The sequence below is a fragment of the Corvus hawaiiensis genome, chromosome 6, assembly GCF_020740725.1.
Source record: "Corvus hawaiiensis isolate bCorHaw1 chromosome 6, bCorHaw1.pri.cur, whole genome shotgun sequence".
Lineage (NCBI taxonomy): Eukaryota > Metazoa > Chordata > Aves > Passeriformes > Corvidae > Corvus > Corvus hawaiiensis.
This window is the reverse complement of record NC_063218.1, coordinates 39,950,283-39,969,428: the sequence shown is the minus strand read 5'-3', so window position 1 is coordinate 39,969,428 and position 19,146 is coordinate 39,950,283. Positions and strand designations below refer to the sequence as shown.

At 40.4% G+C, this 19,146-nt stretch overlaps 1 protein-coding gene across 3 annotated transcripts in view; it reads left to right on the top strand.

Moving 5' to 3' along the window:
- Positions 1-19,146, top strand: part of AMBRA1 (autophagy and beclin 1 regulator 1) — a 129,298-nt gene that overhangs the window by 23,866 nt on the left and 86,286 nt on the right. For all 3 annotated transcript variants that reach the window (XM_048307294.1, XM_048307293.1, XM_048307292.1), the window contains 2 exons: positions 8,956-9,042; positions 13,377-13,559. In XM_048307294.1, the coding sequence (XP_048163251.1) occupies positions 8,956-9,042; positions 13,377-13,559 (270 nt within the window). The remainder of the gene's footprint in view (positions 1-8,955; positions 9,043-13,376; positions 13,560-19,146) is intronic.

Below are 19,146 nucleotides of genomic sequence, written 5' to 3'. Positions count from 1 at the left end.
TTTTAATTGGGTTTTGGGGGGGGGGGTTATTGTTTTTTGGGTGGGTAGGTGGATGTTGGTTGTTGTTGTTTTGGGCAGGTTTTTTTGTGGGATTGTTTGTTTTTTTGAGGAATACATGCATGAGGTGACTGTAGACCAAAGATCTTGAATAAACACAAATTGCTTAGAAGTTTAAAGACAGCTGACTTCAAACAGACAGCTATTTGAGGATACCATAAAACATATTCAGTTCTCAACTTTCCTACAACGAGGGAAGAAGTGTGAATAGCTTCCCTCTCTTGAAAGCCATCCTTTGTTAGGCTGTCTGTCTCCTCTGCTGTCTGCACATAGTTTCCCTGCAGCCACCTGATCCAGCTGCTGCAGGGTAGGCAGCATGTCCAGACAAGCTCACTTGACCAGGTAGAGTTGCTCCTGTTTCTTTTTTTTAATCTATGTGCCTTGAGTTCAGGTAATTGTAGAATTCTGTCTAGGGGCTTGTGCTCAGCTTACGATTAATGGAGGTTTGTGACGTGCTTAAACTATCTAGCTGTGATTTCTAGAGCTTGTAGTCTGGCTTCAGGTAAGTCACGTTAAAACAGTGTCTAAGTTTCAATTTGGTTTTGGCTTTTGCAAAGAAACAAGTTTTGGGCAGGCCCCCAGACCTTCTGTTTCAGGCCTGCTTGCTAATCTAAAAGCTCTCCGTAGCTTTCTTCACTGTGGGGAAGAACTGGAGATGTTGGCAGTGTAGTGTGCCTTTTTATTGTAATACGAGCCCTTAAGTTTTAGATATGCATTCACTTTACATATATTGCATGTGTGCACTCACTCTTTATGCTCTTTAGAAATTCTCACAGCATGGTGTGTCTGGGGACAAAGTGCTCTTGTCCAATTATTTGCTCCTTTTTAATCTGGGGTGGAGAAGTTGCAGTAGGGTAGCATTCATCTAATCTGTGGTCCTGGAGCAAGAGGAGAGAGGGAGACCTGTGATCTGACTCAGTAATACAACTGTAACCAAAATAGTGGTGACTTTAGATTTCTCCAGTTGAGCTGTTCTGGTCTGTTGAATAGCTAACATGCATTTTAAACATTTTCCACATACATATTTAACTGATTGCACCAAATGGCTGTTTGTGTGATGATGTAAGTGACCTCCTCTCTTGCTCTTCTTGAGAGAGCACCTGCTGAAACTGAAGGCTGTAAATAAACAGGGTTCATTATCTGCCAGGAAACTGACTCATTTTTCTGGTTGAAATGCATTAGGATCAAATCATTCCCCTGTCTTCCTGAAGTGGGAAGGCGGGACAAAATGACTGAACTACCCTGCCAGTCATCTGTTGACCAGACTTTCTTCATTACTCCAGCGTGAAGAAGAGCATTTTAAAGGAATTGCTTGATTTGTGATGAGACCTCTGTTACCATAGCCTTAGAAACCTATGGTATGGCTTCTGCCCCCTCAAGAAAGACACCTCCTCTTCAGTTCCCTATGGAGAAACATGAGTCGTATGTAATTATCCCAGAAGCTGACGCAGATCTGTGTGTGGGTAAGCAGAGATTTCTGCTGGCCACAGAGTCTCTGGTGTTGGGATCTCCCGGAACAAGGTGAATTTGAAGCAGACATACAGACGAAGGTAGGCAGAAGAGCCCTCAGAAGAGTAAAGCTGTCTGCAGGCTGAAGGAGTTCAGTGTGTTAGCTATGTTCTCACCGTGCTTTCAAACCTTACCATAACTAGAAACCCATACCCTCTAGCTGAATTTCTGGTATAATGGCATGTTGTTAAGGGTCTAGGTGGAGAAATGTGACGTCTGTCTTCAGCTCGGCTCAGGTGCCTGCCTCATCCTGAGCACTGGTGTGAAACTGCCACTGTAGAGCAATACAGCACATGCGGTGGCTTGAACTGATTTTAATTTCTTCTCTCCTCCTGTCCCTCAAGCTTTGCCCCTGAAAAATGGAAGTGCAAGATCTTTCGTTGTTCTTTTCATGTTGGAGTTATTGCCAAAACTAATCAATGCTGCTTGCTGTAGCTGGTCTTGACCCTTTTAATATCTGTCATGGATGTGCGTTCTCTCTTGCTTGTTGAAATAATCATTTCCCAGATGCTGTATGATGAGGACCTCTCCATAATGTTCATTCATTTTCTGTTCTGATGCATGGCCTTTTTCAGCAGGTGAACTAATAGATTAACAGTGCAGCTTTGGGTCTTCTTAAAAGAATTTGTCACTTTCTGTAGAGCCACCCACCTTCCCTGTGATGAGCTCCAGAGTTGCTGTGTAGCTTCTGTGGCATCAGGTGGTAAATGGAAATTGGAGTTCCTGGTCCAAGAGCAGAGATGCAGTAATAGCGCAATTCATTTTGTGGTATTACTTTCTAGTTAAATTGAAGTAAGTTTAAAGGGTTAACCATGTTTTCCTTGAAACTCTACTCCCCACCTTGTAATTAAGAGAACTCAATTCCCAGTGCTCATTTCTGCTGTTCAAACTCTTACCTATACTTCTTTGTTTCATGTAATTGTGCTCTTTTTCTCTGCACTCCTTCCCATCTTGGCTGAAGACCTTATGTGCTGTCTCTTTTCTGACTGAGAAATCCTTACAGTTTGTTTTCTACGGGATTCTTGCCCAGAATCAGTGAAGGGGAAAAATCACTTTCTGTGATAACTTCTGCCTTATATCGGATCTGCTCCTCTGACAACTCTGCACCTCCAACTGGGAAGGATGTCTTCTCTGTCCCTACTTGTACCTTCAGCGTTAACACAAGTTCTTTCCCACAAACAGACCAAAGTGTTCTACAAAAGCTGTGTTTGGAACTTGTCTCTGATCACATATTGCATCTTTGCTTTCCCTAAAGAAAGGAAATTTTCTTGTAAAAGTTGCTCATTGTATGGAATAGCTTAAGAAAAGTGATGAAAAGGATGTCTAACAGGGTTTAGATACTCATAAGAAAGACAGCCACCAACTCTTGTTCCTCACTGAGGATGAGTTGTTTGGCACAGATGTGAACAAGGGGATGGAGGAGCTAACTCAGAACTGTAAAAGTGACTGTTGAGGTTTTAATGAGTAGTGATATTTTCAGGTTATTTATCTCTTGTAGATGGTTAGAACTATCTTAAGAAAAGCTTGATCCTTTTGTTTGACTATTTTTTCTCTCCTAATCTCTGTTTCTGACCTGTCCTAATCCAGTCTTGATGCCAGGCTAAATATGTCTAACCATAACCATGTGAAAGCTGAAACAGTCTAGAAATGTTAGCTTTGAGGTATCAGAGCAGATTATGTTAAGAACTTAATTTTAGAAATCATTTTTTCAGGCAATCTTTAGAACTGCATACTGATTGCTTTTTTATTTTAAGCTTCAATATGAAACTGGTGAAGAGCAATAGTGTTTTTCTGTTTGAGAAGGGCTACAAAACTTTTATGGAAAATGAAGCTATGGAACAAAATGCTTGATGGTTTCTGCTTACGTGATTTCAATTTGCTTTTTGAAAGTAGGCAACACAATACAGATGTCTGAAATAATTTTTTCCTATTCTTCTGAGAAAAGGGAAGGGAAAAACAACCAAGCCAGTGAGATTTTTATTTAAAATAGCTTTTTAGTGCTCTATCAAGGCTATAATTGATCTCCTAGAATGAATTTGGTTTGTTAACAGTTAATAATTGAATTCAAGGTTTGAGGGAGGGTATTGGTGTTACTGGACAGCTGAAGAACATTCAGCTGTTTTCATGCTTCAGTTTTCGTGTTATCTTTAGGTTATACATTGCCTGGCTGTAAGAGGAAGATGATTGAAGGGAATCTAGTTTTAAACTGTTGCTGTTCTTTACCTTCTTGTGGGAAACCACGGGAGCACATTCACAGGGATGAGCGCTTGGGGGAACTGAGTGCTGGCTGTAAATTGGAGGGCTGAAAAAGGGATGTAATATGTAGTGTGATAATTTTCACCTCTGAATGGGCAGTATGCAAAATAGAAGTCTTCTCAGGGAAGACACAAAACCAGGGGAGGAAAGTCAGAGGCTTCCAAGAGTCATCATTATACTTTTGCTTCAAAGGATAACTAGGAATTGCTGTTTTAAGTTTTCCTCATAGCTGAAGGCTGGGAGTAGGGGAGGAGTAGGTGTGATTGCTGTCCTTAGAGTGCTTCATTTTACTGGTTTGCCCTGGTTGTTGGTGAAGAGCAGCTTAGGAGGATGGCAGCTGACTGAACACCCTTTTGATTCTAAGGAAACTGAGCCTCAGTGCTGTTTGTTAACACCTCCCTTTTGGGTAGGGAGGAAAACCCATCCCTCAGTGTGGCTTGGAGTAGCATTACTCAGTAATGCACCTGCTGTGACAGCAAATCTAAGATGTAGTGTAGGGATTGCATATCCTTAGAAACTGTTACTGAAAACTTAAATTTGCTGCAGTTAAGTATCTTCTCAAAGCCTGCTGAGATGAATCTCTGTCCCAAAAGGCTTTGGTGGTGATCCTCACCCCCGTAGGGAGAATGGGGGTATAGCCCAATGGCTGATGTGCTGTGAGAAGATGGCTTCATGACTTCTTTCCCCTCGAACTGCAGCTTCTGGCATTCAGCTTCATTCCTGAAAAATCTCCCTTTTCTGCTTGTAGTGTCCTGTATGCGTGCATTCCTTCTCTCTCCCCTCTCTAGAAGTGTCGTGTAACTTGGAGTCTGCATCCTTTGCCCCCTTGCTAGCGATTGCTGCAGACCTGAGTTAACAGAGGAAGTGTAGAGCAGCAGTTCCAGAGCTGTTGATGTCTGACAGAAAAGGAGCCTGATCTCAATCAGAGAGTTGAGATCTCAGTGCTGCTAAACAGAGGCAATTTATATCTTATAGTAGTTTTAATAAAAAAAAAAACCCAACAAAAACTACAATCCCCCTCCTCCTAATTTAGCAAGCTGGGATAGAAGCATCTCTCAGAGTGAGCAGAGTTAATCTTCATCCTTTGCAGGAGTGACTGACAACCTGGAGGATGATAATGTGTGATTTTTTTTTTTTCCTGGAGAGCGGGGGAAGAGAGTAGAAATTGCAGTTTCTCTACTAATTGTACTTTAGATGTCATTTGTGACAATTTCATATTGTCTAGACAGAGATAGTGGAGCAATTGCTTCCATAGAGCCTAGTGTTAGCCTGTTATATATCTGGATAGCAAAAATGGGGGATGTGGGAGAGGAGGAGGTTGCTGTAAGCTGCAGAAAGGATTCGGGAATCAAGCGTGATCTACTGAAATGTTTCAAAAGGAGATGCAAGCAATATGCATTTCTGTTCTCTCTTTTCATGCTTCTCTGTTGGAAACTTAAATGTTTAGTGGCTAGCAGTTTAGTGTAACAGGGCTGCTTCTATTCATCCATGGATTATGTTTGTCCTCCTTAGCAGCATTGCTCCCAACCTTACATTTACTGTGGTAGGATGTTGGACTACCTTACACTTCGGGTTTACTGAAAACAAATAGTTTGTGTCTCTTTTGGGATTTCTGGTGCCAGAAGTTATGGGTGTGACACATAAGACTTGGCAGAATGCAGCATGACGTACTTCAAGAGTATTTATCTGCCCCTTCCTGAGGGACAGTAGGTTACACTACCAGTGACACAGATGAGACACTTTGATGATTATAGCAGTGTATCTGTTATTGAACCCATTTGTCAGTACTAAATGCATTTGGATTTGTAACTTTGGGTCCCAAGGGCTAAGTCTAGAATAAGTCAGTTAAAAATGGATTTTATTTGTGCTTAGTACTCTGCCTCAGTACAGATATTGTTATTCTCTGGAGCATTAAGCACAGAGATGGTCTGTCTGGATAACATGAGGTTGCTTGTTGCCTTGTTTTGGATTTTTTGCCTGTTGTGTGTATTTGTATCCCTCTGTTGATTGCTCTGTGATCTGAGAGGGCACAGTTGTAGGATAATTAAGATCTACTAATCAGACTTAAAATCAGCTCTAGCTTTTAGCAGTTACTGTTAACTGAATTAATTATCTTTGTCCACATGATCTGAATGTGGCCCTAGTATGTGGCTTGTGTGCCTCATTGTGAGGTAGTGCAGGAACTGGATTTGGTCTTGGACGGCTTGGAAGGCTCTGCTGGAAAGGCCACCTTAACTGAGACCATTCAACTTGGACAGTGAAAGCTCAGAGAGGGTTCTGGGGAATGCATTTAACAGAATGTTTGCCATCCTGTTCCTTACAACCCTGTAACTGCTGGTCTTCCATGGGAGCCTTTCTGGTGAAGATGTACCTGCTGCAGCAGCTTCTGTTGCTGCATGGGATGGAGTTGCAGGCTGTTCAGGTGGTGTCACAGGGCTGTTGAAGCCCAGAGGAAGTCTCTTTACCTGGACGCTTGGCCATCCTGTGGCTCAGGCAACTGTTGGTTGCTAGAGTAACCCATACCAGGTCTCATCTGAGCTGCCAACTACCTGCTATAGCGAGACTCTTCAAGTATTTATTTCAAGGATCTGTTGCAGTGCAGTGGTGAGAGCGATGGATTCCCGAAAGTGCTGTTCCCAAGCTAAGCAGACGGTCTCTTTGCCGACCCACACCAAGTTACAATGATGTGTGCTCTGCTTCTGCACCCCTGTGGTGTCCTCTGCTTAGCATAGATTTTGATTTCTTTCAGCATAGCTACTGGATGCTTTCTGAAGGTCAAAGTCAATGATCATCTTAGGCAGTTGCCAGTTTTTCCAAAGGCGAGAAGGCAAATATGGGTGGAGAATACCAGGAGACTTCTTTCTAACAGGGTTTGCTAGGCTGTGCAGCATGTACTGGTCATCTTCCCTTGTGGCTTTGATTTTACTGTGTCAGGTAGTGGACAGAGGCTGAAAGGCTGGGAAAGAGGGTGGGATGTGTAGGCACCAGGACTTTTGATAGGAATGAGTTTGGTGATCATTTGTGTGCACGTTATTGGAACACCATAGGCATTGCTCACATCACGAGGCAGCTGCTGTTTCTAGGGTTGTGACCCTGCCAGAATCTGCATGTTCTGGAAGCTCTTTCTCCTTGATTAAGTCCAGTGATCAGGCAGGATGTTCCAGTAGGGTGGCAGCCTTGGCATATCCAGGTTGCTTGCAAAATGCTGTTTTTGGGGCACTCTGCACAAGCAGCTTTGAAAAGCAGATTTCTAAAAAACATGTTGGTATTGCAGTGGCATTAACCTAGTCTCTGAACTCTGAGCCAGTGGTTTAGAAAGGGCCAGCTGCCTAAGCAGGTAGAATATCCTTTCTGCTGGTTTTAATCTGTCTACCTTTCCCTAGAGAGAATTAAAGCAGTATATATGTGATGCAAGTAATAGGTATACCTGCGTACCTCACAGGTATAGGACTTCAGGTATACCTCATAAGTAATACCTGTAGCACTGTTCATTCTGGTTTGGCTGCTTTTTGTACATATTGATATATAGTTGGAGCAGAAGGAAGGGTTTGGTAAAACAGGATTGAAGTATAACGACTTTCTGGGTAGCCAAGGGATTCATAATACCTAGCAGTATTGAAGGGTAGAGCTTTTGACTCAGTAACCCAGGAACCAGGGGAATTAATTAATCTCAAAGTTTAAAAGATTTAATAACTGTTCTTGAATAAGACAAATGGTTGCCAAACAACTTTGTGCTAGAAGGGACAGGATTTCTTGTTTTGTCTATGGTCCCAGTGCCTTGCAGCAAGTACTGAGTTTCTCAAGATGACAAACACTTTTCCAACTGGCAAACTGAAGCAATCTCTCGCTGTTTTCTGTATTCTAGATCTATAATGTTAGAAGGAAGTACATTTTTTTTTTTTTAATTGCTGGAAGACAGTAAAAATTTTTCTTGAGATCCTGATGGGTGGGCTGCTGCTAGGAAAAAAGACGTCTCATTTGCAATTCTACTGTCTTTATGTGGCTAGAAATGGGAAGTTGGGTGTGGATTTTATCTGGTCCTTCTTCCTGCTTCCTGTGTTGATGCTTGCTGTCCTGAGTTGCAAAGGCTAGCTGATTATTATGAATGTGGGGCTAAGACTGAAGGATTCAAATCTTTCTCAACAGCTGTGTGTGTGAGTGACTAGAACAGATGTGGTGTTGGACCTCTTTGACTTTCAAACCACCACTATTTTCATTAAGTTACAGACTGGAAAACAAAATTTATCAGGAGTTCTGAGGTAAAAGGCTTTGAAAGGGAACTCAGTGATCTTAAAAACTTTGAGAGTTGGTTTTTCCACTTTCTGTGCCTGCCCCAAATCATCTCTCTTGTGTTAATCTAATGGCTGCAACAGGCCATGAGTCAGTCTTTAAACAGTGCTGTCCTCTGGCTTATAAGAGAAGCTAGACAGAAGTGCGTGTAGAAGCTAGGGTTGAGGACATGTTCCTGCTATATACTTTTGAATCTGCTGCCTTCATGACTCAGTCTCACTTCTCATATATTCAGGCTGTCTGGCTGCATTTGCATACATTTACTTCTTGAGTGAATATTTGGTATCTCTCCCTGTGGCTGATTAAAATACAGAAGAAAAGAACTTTTTTTTTTTTTTTTGTAGCTGAAAACCTCTCTTTCAGAGCCTTGAGACTAAGATTCAAGATCTTACTGTGAATAGACACCAGTGGTGCCCTTAAAGTCCACATGCTAATGTGTGTTCTTTGTCCTCTGCTCCCTGGCCCATTCCATGTGTAGCCATCTTTGAGCAGGTAAGAATTTGGCAGATGGCCAATGCAGTGATAGTGTTTATGGACCTGACAAATTGGGATGGATTTTCTCCAGAGAAGTGACATCTACATCTTTCTCTTGGAACTTGGAAGCAGATATGGGACCACTCTTCTTCCTTACTTGAGGTGTTCTTTCTCCTGTGCCATGAGAATATAAAACTTTGAATAGCTGTGTGGTGAAAACACTTATGCCATCAGTGAGTGGTTCAGTATGTTGCAGAATTCTCTTCTCGAATGACAGAAATAGTCTTAAGAGGTTTAAGAAAGTAGATCATATATAGGAGGGATGTTCCTGAATGGTCTTTGACGTTGTAATTTGTTTTTCCTTTCTAGGAGGTTGCTGGAGTCTTCCCTCATTTCATTATCTCGCTATGATGGAGCAGGATCCCGGGAACATCCAATCTACCCAGATCCAGCCAGGTAAGATCTAAAGCAGTCTAAAGGCATTTAAGTTTTAAGTTCCATGTGCAAGAGCATAACTTCAGTATAACAGACTGAATCCTCTGTCATTGGTTCTAATATGGGGCTTATCTCCTTCTTAATGACTTGCCATGGGGACAGAGAGTAAAACAAGTGAGCAGATACTATTAAGTCTGGGGGGAAATGAGGAAAACAGGAAGGAGTTACTGTTGAAGCAAACACATAAGAATTCCTGAAATCGTTTGGGATGGAGAACACTAGGTGGCAAACAGATCCAACAGTAAATGAGATACAGCAATATATTAAAAATCTCTTTTGAATAAAAATGAATTAAAAAACAAATAATCTATTCAGGAGAAAGAGGGAATGCAGTAAAGGCAGTTAGGAGCTGGTGTGAGCAGACAACGTGCTTGGAAGCTTGAATTGTCTCCATAAATGTATCCATACAAAAGAGAGCATAGCCAGAAGGTTATGTATACTTAACTAAGAACAAAATACTGACAATTATTTTTGAAGAGTCATGAATCATTGACATTAGACATAGAAACACCTGTAGTGCTGCTTAATCTTCAAAAGAGGTGGGAGTGTTTCAGAGGACTAGAAAAAGCAAATGTGGCAGTTATCAAAAATGGAAAGAAATTATCTTTGCAGTTTCTATTTAGTGTATTAAGAAAGCAACAGATGGGATACTGCGACCCAAAGACTCTGTCAGAAGAAATGATAGAATCGTGAACAGTAAGCAGCTTTGGAAACTTTCAAAGAATAAACCATGACAAATAAGCTTTCTTTAGACGAGTTTAGCAAAGCTATGACTGAAGAAACTCAGTAAGAGTAAAATATATCTGATTTAGCCTTTTGGGGAATCTCTTGCATAGCTGTGTGAATTGAAGGCTACTAGGATTTATCATAAGGAAGAGTACAGGAATACCACTGAAAATTAAATCTTGAGTTGCTGAAGGAGGGTTGTTTTGTGAGTTTGTGGGGGGCGGGGTTATCTTGTTATTTTCTTCATCATTAACGACAAAATCTGCATTTTTATACAGATGACACTCTTAAGTACAAGTTCTGAAATAAAAGGCTGTGTTGCAAACTGGCCAGATGGCATAATTGGTAAATAATTCCTTGCTAACTGTCTCTGTAGATAAAGCCTTGTAGAGGTGAAATCTTATATTGTTTTTTTTTCCGTTTATCATGAAGAAAGTTGCTTTGTAAAGATAATTCAAAGGTTTGGAATGATGTAAACAAAATTGTAGTGAAGTGAAAGTATGGTGGAGTGTTCTGCCTATATGTAAGTTCCTTTGGAAACCAACCTAGGTGACTGCTGAAGGTCTTGGCAACTGCATATCAGAACTACTGATAAATGTAAAAGCTTCTAAATGGCAGTTGGTTAAATCACAGGTAAAGGGATTGATTTACTTGGAAAGATGAAAATTATATTCTACAAATATTCATTTAAAGCTCTTGCTGCATTCAGGTTAATTTATGAGCGCCAAAAGCTGCTGTATTGCTGGAAGTGCACCATTCCTTGTTTCTGGAGTGCCTTGTCCAAAGCAGGCAGATTGATAGAGCAGAGATTTTAAGAACTGATTCCAGCTCTCTGGGAGCTGCCTTTTAAAAAAGAAAAGGAGGGCCTGCCTAGGTATCTGAGTTCTTTTTTTTGCCAGATGTCTGCTATGATGAAGCTCAATAAAATGTATGAAAAGGGAACAGTGCCTGAGACATTTCCTAGCATAAGAAGCATTGTCAAAAATAGTTTTCTACTTGAAGCCATTTTAGAACTGATACAGTGCTCTTCATGTGACCGTTCAAGTGGTTTTTAGGTTGTGGTAGAAGCTACAGTGGCTTGAGTTTATAAGGAGCTTTGGAAGAAAAGTCCAGTTTTGAAACTCTTCTAAGAGAGTTCCAGTAAATATCACTGTCCTTTTCAGAGGATGAGATTCATAGATGCATAAACAGTACCAGCTGGAAGTTTGAGTGGGATAGGATTAGAGTCTTCCTCCATAAACCTTACTGGTGTGCTGGGCTAGTAGGATATTTTTAACTGTCCCTTTAACTTGTTAGAAATTTGAAAAGTGATTAAAAGGAGTGTTACTGCATTTTGAAGGGTTTTTTGTAGCATCATAAGTTCCAAATGTAAACTTGTGTCTTTGAGAAGTTAAATAACAAGGTGGAGAAGTGAAACAAAGGTGACATAAACACATCTATATATATAAATAAACATCTGTGTATGTCTTAGTGTGTTTGTGTTTTAAATATATAATAAAAATATATACCTCCTTAAGACCAAGCTCTCTCCAATGGAGTATTTTTTTAAAGACTACATAAACTACATGATCTGAAAAATTTATTTTTGAGAGCATGTGTATGTGTTAGTTTTGTTCCTGCATTTACTGTCTGTAATGGTGCTATATTTGAATAACCCAGGTCAGCAGTGAGGCAGGGAGAATATTTTTTGAAGTTCCCTCAGATCTAGAATGAATAGTCTAATGTAGACTGCAGTGGTATTTCTCAGTGGCCTTGCTGAACTTCTCTAAAGTCAGCTTGGCTGTTCTGTCATTCTCCACAGTTTCAATATGTACTGAGCTCAGAAAATAATCTGCAGAAGAATCAAATAAAGCTGTCATCAAAGAACACCTATAGTAATGTTTTTTAAAGAGAAATACTCAGTAAGAGTTATGTATGCTCCCAGGCTGCATATATGAAGCATCACAGCGTGTTCATTGGATATATCTCTAGAAAAAAATCTAAGCAGTTAGATTTACACTTTTCTCTCTGTGTATCAGGCTTAAGCTTCTTGTGTTGTCTTTTGAGACCTTTTTCACAGTCTATCCAGTGTACACACCATGTGCTGTCAGGAAGCTGAATCTGGCATCTAGTCATCGGTTATGGCCAGTCTTTATTGCCTACTCTTTCTTCTAACAAGCATCACCAGGTTTTTTCTTCTCGTGTCCTGCATAATTTTAGAGGACTGCTAAACTCATTCTTCATATTCTTCTGTAATATTCTCCCTAGGTGTGATACTAGGAAAAAGAAAAGTTTCAGTGGTTACACTGCTGGACTGCTGAGACCACTGTTTGTGTTTTCCAGTGTTTGCCTTGTCCATGTTCCTCTTTTTTCTCTCTCTACATATTATGCTGTAGATTTATTTTTAGGCATGCACAAATGCTTTGGCTTGTGGAAAAGCCCAGAGAAGAGAACAGCTCCTCATTTATGACTGCACATCTGTAATACCTTGCTTTTTGTACTTGGCCTATTAAGTCTTATGGGGAGTAGAGAGAAGTGATGTGTTAGTCCAGCAAAGCCTTCTTCTTTATGTAAGCATGAGCAGGTGTAACTCATTAAACAGTGCATAAAACATTCTGGAGGAATCAAGCAGAGTGTGCCATTCCTCTTACCCTTTTGATGCTTATTGGCTTAAGTTTTTACCCCCCTGAATGTGTAGTCTGTCTCCTGAACTTGTCCTCCGCCCAAATTAGAATTCACATCTAACCAAATAAGGCTAATGAAATGATAAATGAAGCATCTGAGCTGTCTGGATTTTAACACTGAGTAACTGTGTCACAGAAAGCATGTGCGAGGAGCTGTGGATATGCACAGGGTAAGAAAAGGGAGTATGTGTTTACCTGTCTCAAGGGAGTAATACTGGTGTGTGATAGCTCATGCAAACAAATGCTAGGTTATGCATGAGAGAGAATTAAGAGTTAATTGCAGAGGAAAGGTTTCCTTTCAGGTGGGATGCAAGGCTTTTAAAGCTCCACTTAACATATATCTAGTGGATCTGTTGAAATTGCCGCTATATAAAATCCCTATAATTTAGATTACAAAGTTATTAAAGCTGTGAAACCTTTTTTCTCCTGCTTGATATTCCGTGGTACTCCATAAGTACCATCAAAACAACAGCACCTTCCTTCAATGTTTATTTGAACGGTGCTGCTGTTTGGCATTGCAGGCAGAGTTCACATTGGGACTGGGCTTGGTTCTTAGAAGTGGTGCTTGATGGGCTTACTTGAGTGAACTGGTAATAAATGAATCGGTGAGCTCCAGAGAGTCCTGAGAAGCCAATTTCTCTGTGTTGTGGATGAGCTTTTTGTCTGTAGGTACTTGTGTGGTGCTTCTGTTTGCAAAGGGGATCATGTGGGAGTATAGTGTATAAAGGGAAAATTACTTCTCCTTGCTTTCTTTATTTACTCTATCTTACTCATGGATAAAATGCAAGCAGTCAGTTTTCTGATAGGATGTTACTGCCCTGGCACTTGGAGTTCAAAAGGAAAAATAGGACTGGCTGTCATTCTATACTTATGTAATGAGTATTTATGTATCTTTTTCTTGCTCAGGTTGTCTCCTGCTGCATATTATGCTCAGAGGATGATCCAGTATCTTTCCCGGAGGGACAGCATTCGACAACGCTCTATGCGGTATCAGCAAAACCGTCTCCGCTCTTCCTCCTCGTCTGCTTCCACTTCAGAGAACTCAAGCCCATCTGTGGAGGGAAATGATCTGGAATTTGAAGATTTTGAGTAAGTGTGTGTGCTGCCTAGCCCTCTTGCTTGAGTCTGTTGTCAGCACAGGACTGCTTTCTGGTTCCTTACTGTTTATCAGTCAAAGACACCTTAGGCTTCTTGTAGGAACAGGTTAAGTAAATCAATCAATAATTAGAGTAGTGGTTGCTAGAAATAGGTCTTGTAATTTCTGTTGTGAAAAAGAAGGATGTTGTACGCTACCTTCAACACTTTAGGCTATCTCAGCCACATTTAGAAGATGGGTTAAATTAAGAAAATGAGAATATTTTTCTCCTATGGAACAGATGGGGAACCAAAAGTTTACTAGAGTTGTCAAATCTTGAGACAGAACAGGAATCACTAAGAGGATTTGCAAGACTTAATTCTTTGGTCTAAGGCTATAGGAGACAGCCAAACATGTCCTGTTGTTTTTACTTGCTCTGTCTCTATAGCTTTGTCAAATTAGCCGACATTCCTGGGATTGGGGGTTTCTTGGTTTGGTTTTTTTTTTAAATTTGGTGATTGTGAATCTGTGTTAAGGCTTAGTTTCCTGTAACGAGAGAAAAAGGCCTCTTGTGTCAAAGTGAGCAATGACTGTGCATCCACACCTTAGGAGAATATTCCTGTTAGCCACTGTACTTCTTGCTGAGTGGTTCTGCTGACAAACTTTTAAAGTCTGTTCTCCAGCATCTGCTTTTGGACTTCGAGTGATACCCAGTGTAATCCCAGCGAAAAATTTATTGTAAACCCTTTCCAATAAATGAAAGAATTTAATAATGTATTCTTTAGATGGCATGTAGACCAAAAGCTCAGGAATTTAGATTAAAATCCATTTTAGCAGCAAAGAGGATATAACCTTTCTAGCCTGTCTTTGGTAATTTCCTTTTAAATGCAGGATTTTCCCTGAGTAGTCTTAAGTATTTCACTGAATTTTCCTCCATTTGTGTATATCTCATTTGAAACATAGGATAATTCTGAGCATGGTTGTAGAAGTAGTCTATGGTTGTAGTGTAGTAGGGAGGTGTGTTTGATGGGAGCTGTGAACCCCTCAAAAAATCTGGGTTGTTAGGTTGCAGCTGCCAGCAAAGGATGCTGTCAACTTCCCTACTATTTTAATTTGCACTTCACTTGCTGCAGTGGCACATACTTGAGATGGCACATTGTTAAAGTTCCATGTCCTTTGTGTCAGGGTGAAGTCCCTTGGTGAAGGACATTAGTAACACTAGCTATTCCCAAAAGCAAGATGCTAATCCCTTTCTAACTTTTTAAGTGGTGGTAGATTATTTTTTTCATAGAAAGTTGTTCTGTGAAAGTTGTTCTGTGAAGCTGTCATTTCATGCTCCAGCAATTAAATATTCTGAAGTACAGGGTGAGAGAATGTCTTTCTGTCTCATTGTGGTTTTGTTTGTGTAAAATGTAAATGAGGGGAGATAGCACAGAAGGGTCACTGCTTAATAGCTTTTCTCAAGCATCTTTGTGGTCTGGAAGAGCAGAAATATGGTGGCTGCTGGGCCCGCTTTTGTGAAGTGGGTGTGTTGCAAGCATAGACCTTACTATTTCCATTATTCCATTTTATTTGTCTGGGGCAGCTTGTTCTGCTGGGAAAGTAAAAGATGGTATGTTCTTCATTCACAGAGCCAGGCAAATGCTTGCAGAGAAGTGTGTTCCCCTGCAGATAATGTTCACACAGTAAGAGCACCCAGTCAGGGAAGCAATTCAATCAGCCGTACTAAGGTTGTCTTTCATTTCATACTGAGCAAAAGAAGTGTTTATTCCTTAATGTGCAGTGCCTGAACTTGTTGGTTGAATATTTCATATCGAATTCTGGTCTGTGCATTTAAGACCTGCTGTCTTTTTACTTCTCTGCTTCATTATTTCTCTTGGCTGATTGGAGAGGGCTGCTGTGCAGGGGTCCGTAGAGCTGGAACTTCTCGTGACTCACTTGATTTCTTCTGCTGAGACTTCACAATTACACAGAGTTCTTGCTTCTCCTTTTGGTTCTTGTATCCCTCCTTCTTTGCTTGGTCACCTGTGCAGTGATGTATTTCTTCATGGATGATTTTTCTTCCTGTGGTTTAGATGCTCTGACTTCCCTGTGTCTCCAGATCTGATACAGGGAAGGGTGTTGCTATTGTGTCTAGCTGTCTGCAGCTCATGCTTTTCTCCTGAAATACAGTGATTTTTTTTTTCCATAAAAGCCAGAAAATTGCCTTGGTACTTTATCTTTCTGATCTGGTTGATGTAATTGGTAAATAATCTCTCTTGTTTTCCCAGAGATTAGGAGAAAGATGTAAGGGACATTAAACACCTGTTGGTTTTATTATACATAGAGCTCTGGGCAAGGAGTGAACGCTGTGCTTGTGCAGGATGCCTGGGAGACAAGCCTTCCTTCACTTTCATATTTTGTGGGATTCAGAGGGTTTTTTTCTCCTCAGAAATTCATTTTGTCTTTTTTCAGTTTTGTTTACCTAACGGCCTAGTAAGGGGCATGAAAAACTTGGTCTATGCACTGTTTGTGTACTTACAGCCTCTAAGTTAAAGCCTCTCTTGTGTCTCAATCAAGGGTGAATTCATTCATAAATACATTTAGTTTGTGATGACAATAGAAGTAGTGTTGGTATAAGAATGTGAAATAGTGTTTTTTATAGGTGTTAGTAATATCCTTTTTTTACACCAGCTTTTAAGGACAGGAAAGGAGGAGGGACATACACTATACCTGTGTTTTTTGGTCTAACTAGATGTTCCCTCTCTACATGTGCTCCCAGTGTTTAACGTGTCACTGTTGTCATCTTACTGCTTATTGAATGCAACCGTCAACTGTAAACTTAGTCATGTCTATATGAAAGCATTTAATAGAGTTTGTAATATATATACAGATTGTAATATTAGGTTATTAACATATAGATTGATATGAGTGGGTTTTAAGGTTAGCTTTAGCAGAATCCTAAGCTAAAATGAAAAGGCTTCCTGAGTTGTGGAATAAGAATCTCTGAATGGAGAATGACATCACTTTAGTCTTCCAGCATAACTGATAAAAATAGATTCTTTATAGACAAATTATACATGTTGAACTTTCTAATTTCAAGTTCTTATTTGAGGGTTTTATGTTTGCATCACATAGTCAATTTAGATTTTTAGAGCTAAACTATTTTCTTTTGACTTTTCCAAGAATTTTGATTTGGTCTCTTCTGTAGACTTCCTTTAGTCTAGAACAGCTCTCTGATGTTGAAGACTGTGGGTGATGCTTCTAGATCTCCTTGGATAGTGGCAATCTAATTTTTTTCATTTGTAATTCTGAATTTGTCACCATAATCAGAATGTGAAGGTGTTTCTGTAGGTGAATTTTGGCCATCTATGTCCCTTTTTGTCTGCAGTAACTATGGGAGCAAATACAGAAATAAGGGTTTGGTTCATCTCTCAGACTGAAAAGCATATATATAGGACAGTGCACCAGCTCTGAAAGCCTGAGTCAAACCCTTCACTACGGTTCAAAAAAGGTTTTCAAGCTAAGGCTAAAGGTGTGACCGTGGCTGACTCCTCTGTCTACTTTTGAGAGGGGGCTGCCTGACAGAATATAGATATGAAGGAGCTTGGAGATTACACTCTTTTCATGTCTCCACCTTTTCCCTGTTGTTTTGTCCTTTTTCCTTCCTAGTAGGAGGATTTGTGCTGGAGTGGATCCAGTCAGTTGTGCCATTGTCACAAGCTAGGAAGGTCTTTATTGTGTCTCCCTAACAAGATGGGCTTTACCTGACAGGCCTGAAATCTTGTTTTGATGCTTCATCTCTTGAATTTCTTTCAAGACACCACTGAGCATCCAGACAGAAAATATGAGAACTGTAGGCACTGTTTTACTGAGACTCTAATGGACCTTCTGGTTTTGTGGAAGCAGGCTCTTGTTTTGCAAAGATGATTAATCACTTAGGGAAAGCTTACAAGATTCAGGGTTATGTTATTTGGCTTTGTCACTTCAAAATCCTTTTGTTAAGGCATGATTTGGACCAAGAGTTGTGGTTTCTCAGATGGACATCTTGCAAGGGTCTCCTTGTAAGTGCATAAGATACATGAGTATTTGTCATACTTGCCTCCTGCCATTTTTGATTGCTTTATTGACACAGTCTTGGCAAGAACTGCCAAATCTAAGTTCTTCCAACAGCCTCTTGTCTTGAAAGGTTCTGAGATGGTAGCCTGCTAGCCAAGTGCCACTGTATTAAAGCTGCAAGTCTTACTTCCAGTGTCTTGTAGGTCATTTTCATTCGTTTTGGAGAATAATATGGTAGATTTTTTGGCATTTCTGCAAAAGAAACTCCTTCAGATACTTCACAGGTGAAATGTTTGGTTTGGGAGTCTAGTTTGTGTCATAATTAGTGCTCCACTTCAAGCTGGCATTCTGGTTTAACTTTTTTATGTATTAAGGAGAAAAGTGCATGTCTGATTAGACATTGGTGTGAGATATCGAGGCAGTCACCCTTCTTTTGGAAAGTCTTCATTTAAAGTGTATTTTGTCGTTAGCTTCTTTAGGAACCTTGACTGGGGCACTGATACTTGACAATATTAATTAGTAACTGTCTGGATGCAGTCATATCTGAACTAACATTATGCAATGGGAGAGAAAAGGGAAGACAATGGCTGTGGCAATGTGGTTACTCAGTAGTGTGTGCTTGGGTAGAAGGTTTGGTTTTGGATTTTGTTCTCTGTATTGCTCCTCAAGTGGAATGGTAGAAGTGAGTTTCGAGGAGGGATTTGTGTGTCGTGGTGAGAATAAGCATGTGGTTTGCTTGATGGCTGAGATGGAAAGATTTTGGAAAGTTTGAGTGAAGGGAGAGGTTGGAGATTGCCAGTTACTGAAATAACTTCTTCCTTGCCCTTGTGACAGAAGTCCATGCGTGTGTTTAAATCCAGTTCTTTTTAGTCTGACTCTGTGCTAGAGACACAGTGCTGTGGGAGCACTAACCTGCAGCAGTGCAATCAATTCATGATGCACCTTCTGACTTCCCTTAGCACAGCAACTACTAAGAGCACATGGGTAGAACCTGGACTCTTTTTGTGAAGTCTTGGTCTTTACTGCCCTCCACAGCTGTCCACCGGGTGCTCGTGTATTTCAGAGTGTTTTCTTTCGTTTCTGTGACAACCTTCCATTTCTGCAAAAGAAACTCCTTCAAATAGTAGCCAGGTTTTCTTGGCAGGAGAAAGGAGAGATTGGAATGGTTAAAGCTTTTTTGTGACACCTTAAGCAAGTATAGAGCTTTTGATCTACAGCTCCAGAACACTGAGACAAGCTCTGTCATTGTGGAGAGAGGAGCATAAGGAATCTCAGAGGTAAAGAGAGAGGTTTACTCTGTTAGAGGTCTGTAGGTTAAGGTGACATGTTAACCTTAGATGAATGGGATGCCAGGTGTTAAGTTCTCATCAGGCATAGTGAAGGTGGATAAGAGAGATGACTTGATCAATGGTAGCCTTTTGTTGTAGAGGTAGTGGTATCGTACCCAAACCACAAGATTTCTGAAAGCATCTGGGCTGGGTTTTTTCATTTTTCTCCTTGCCATCCTGAAGTTTACGTTTGAAATTAACAAGAGACATAAAGGAGATGTGAGAATCTCAATAC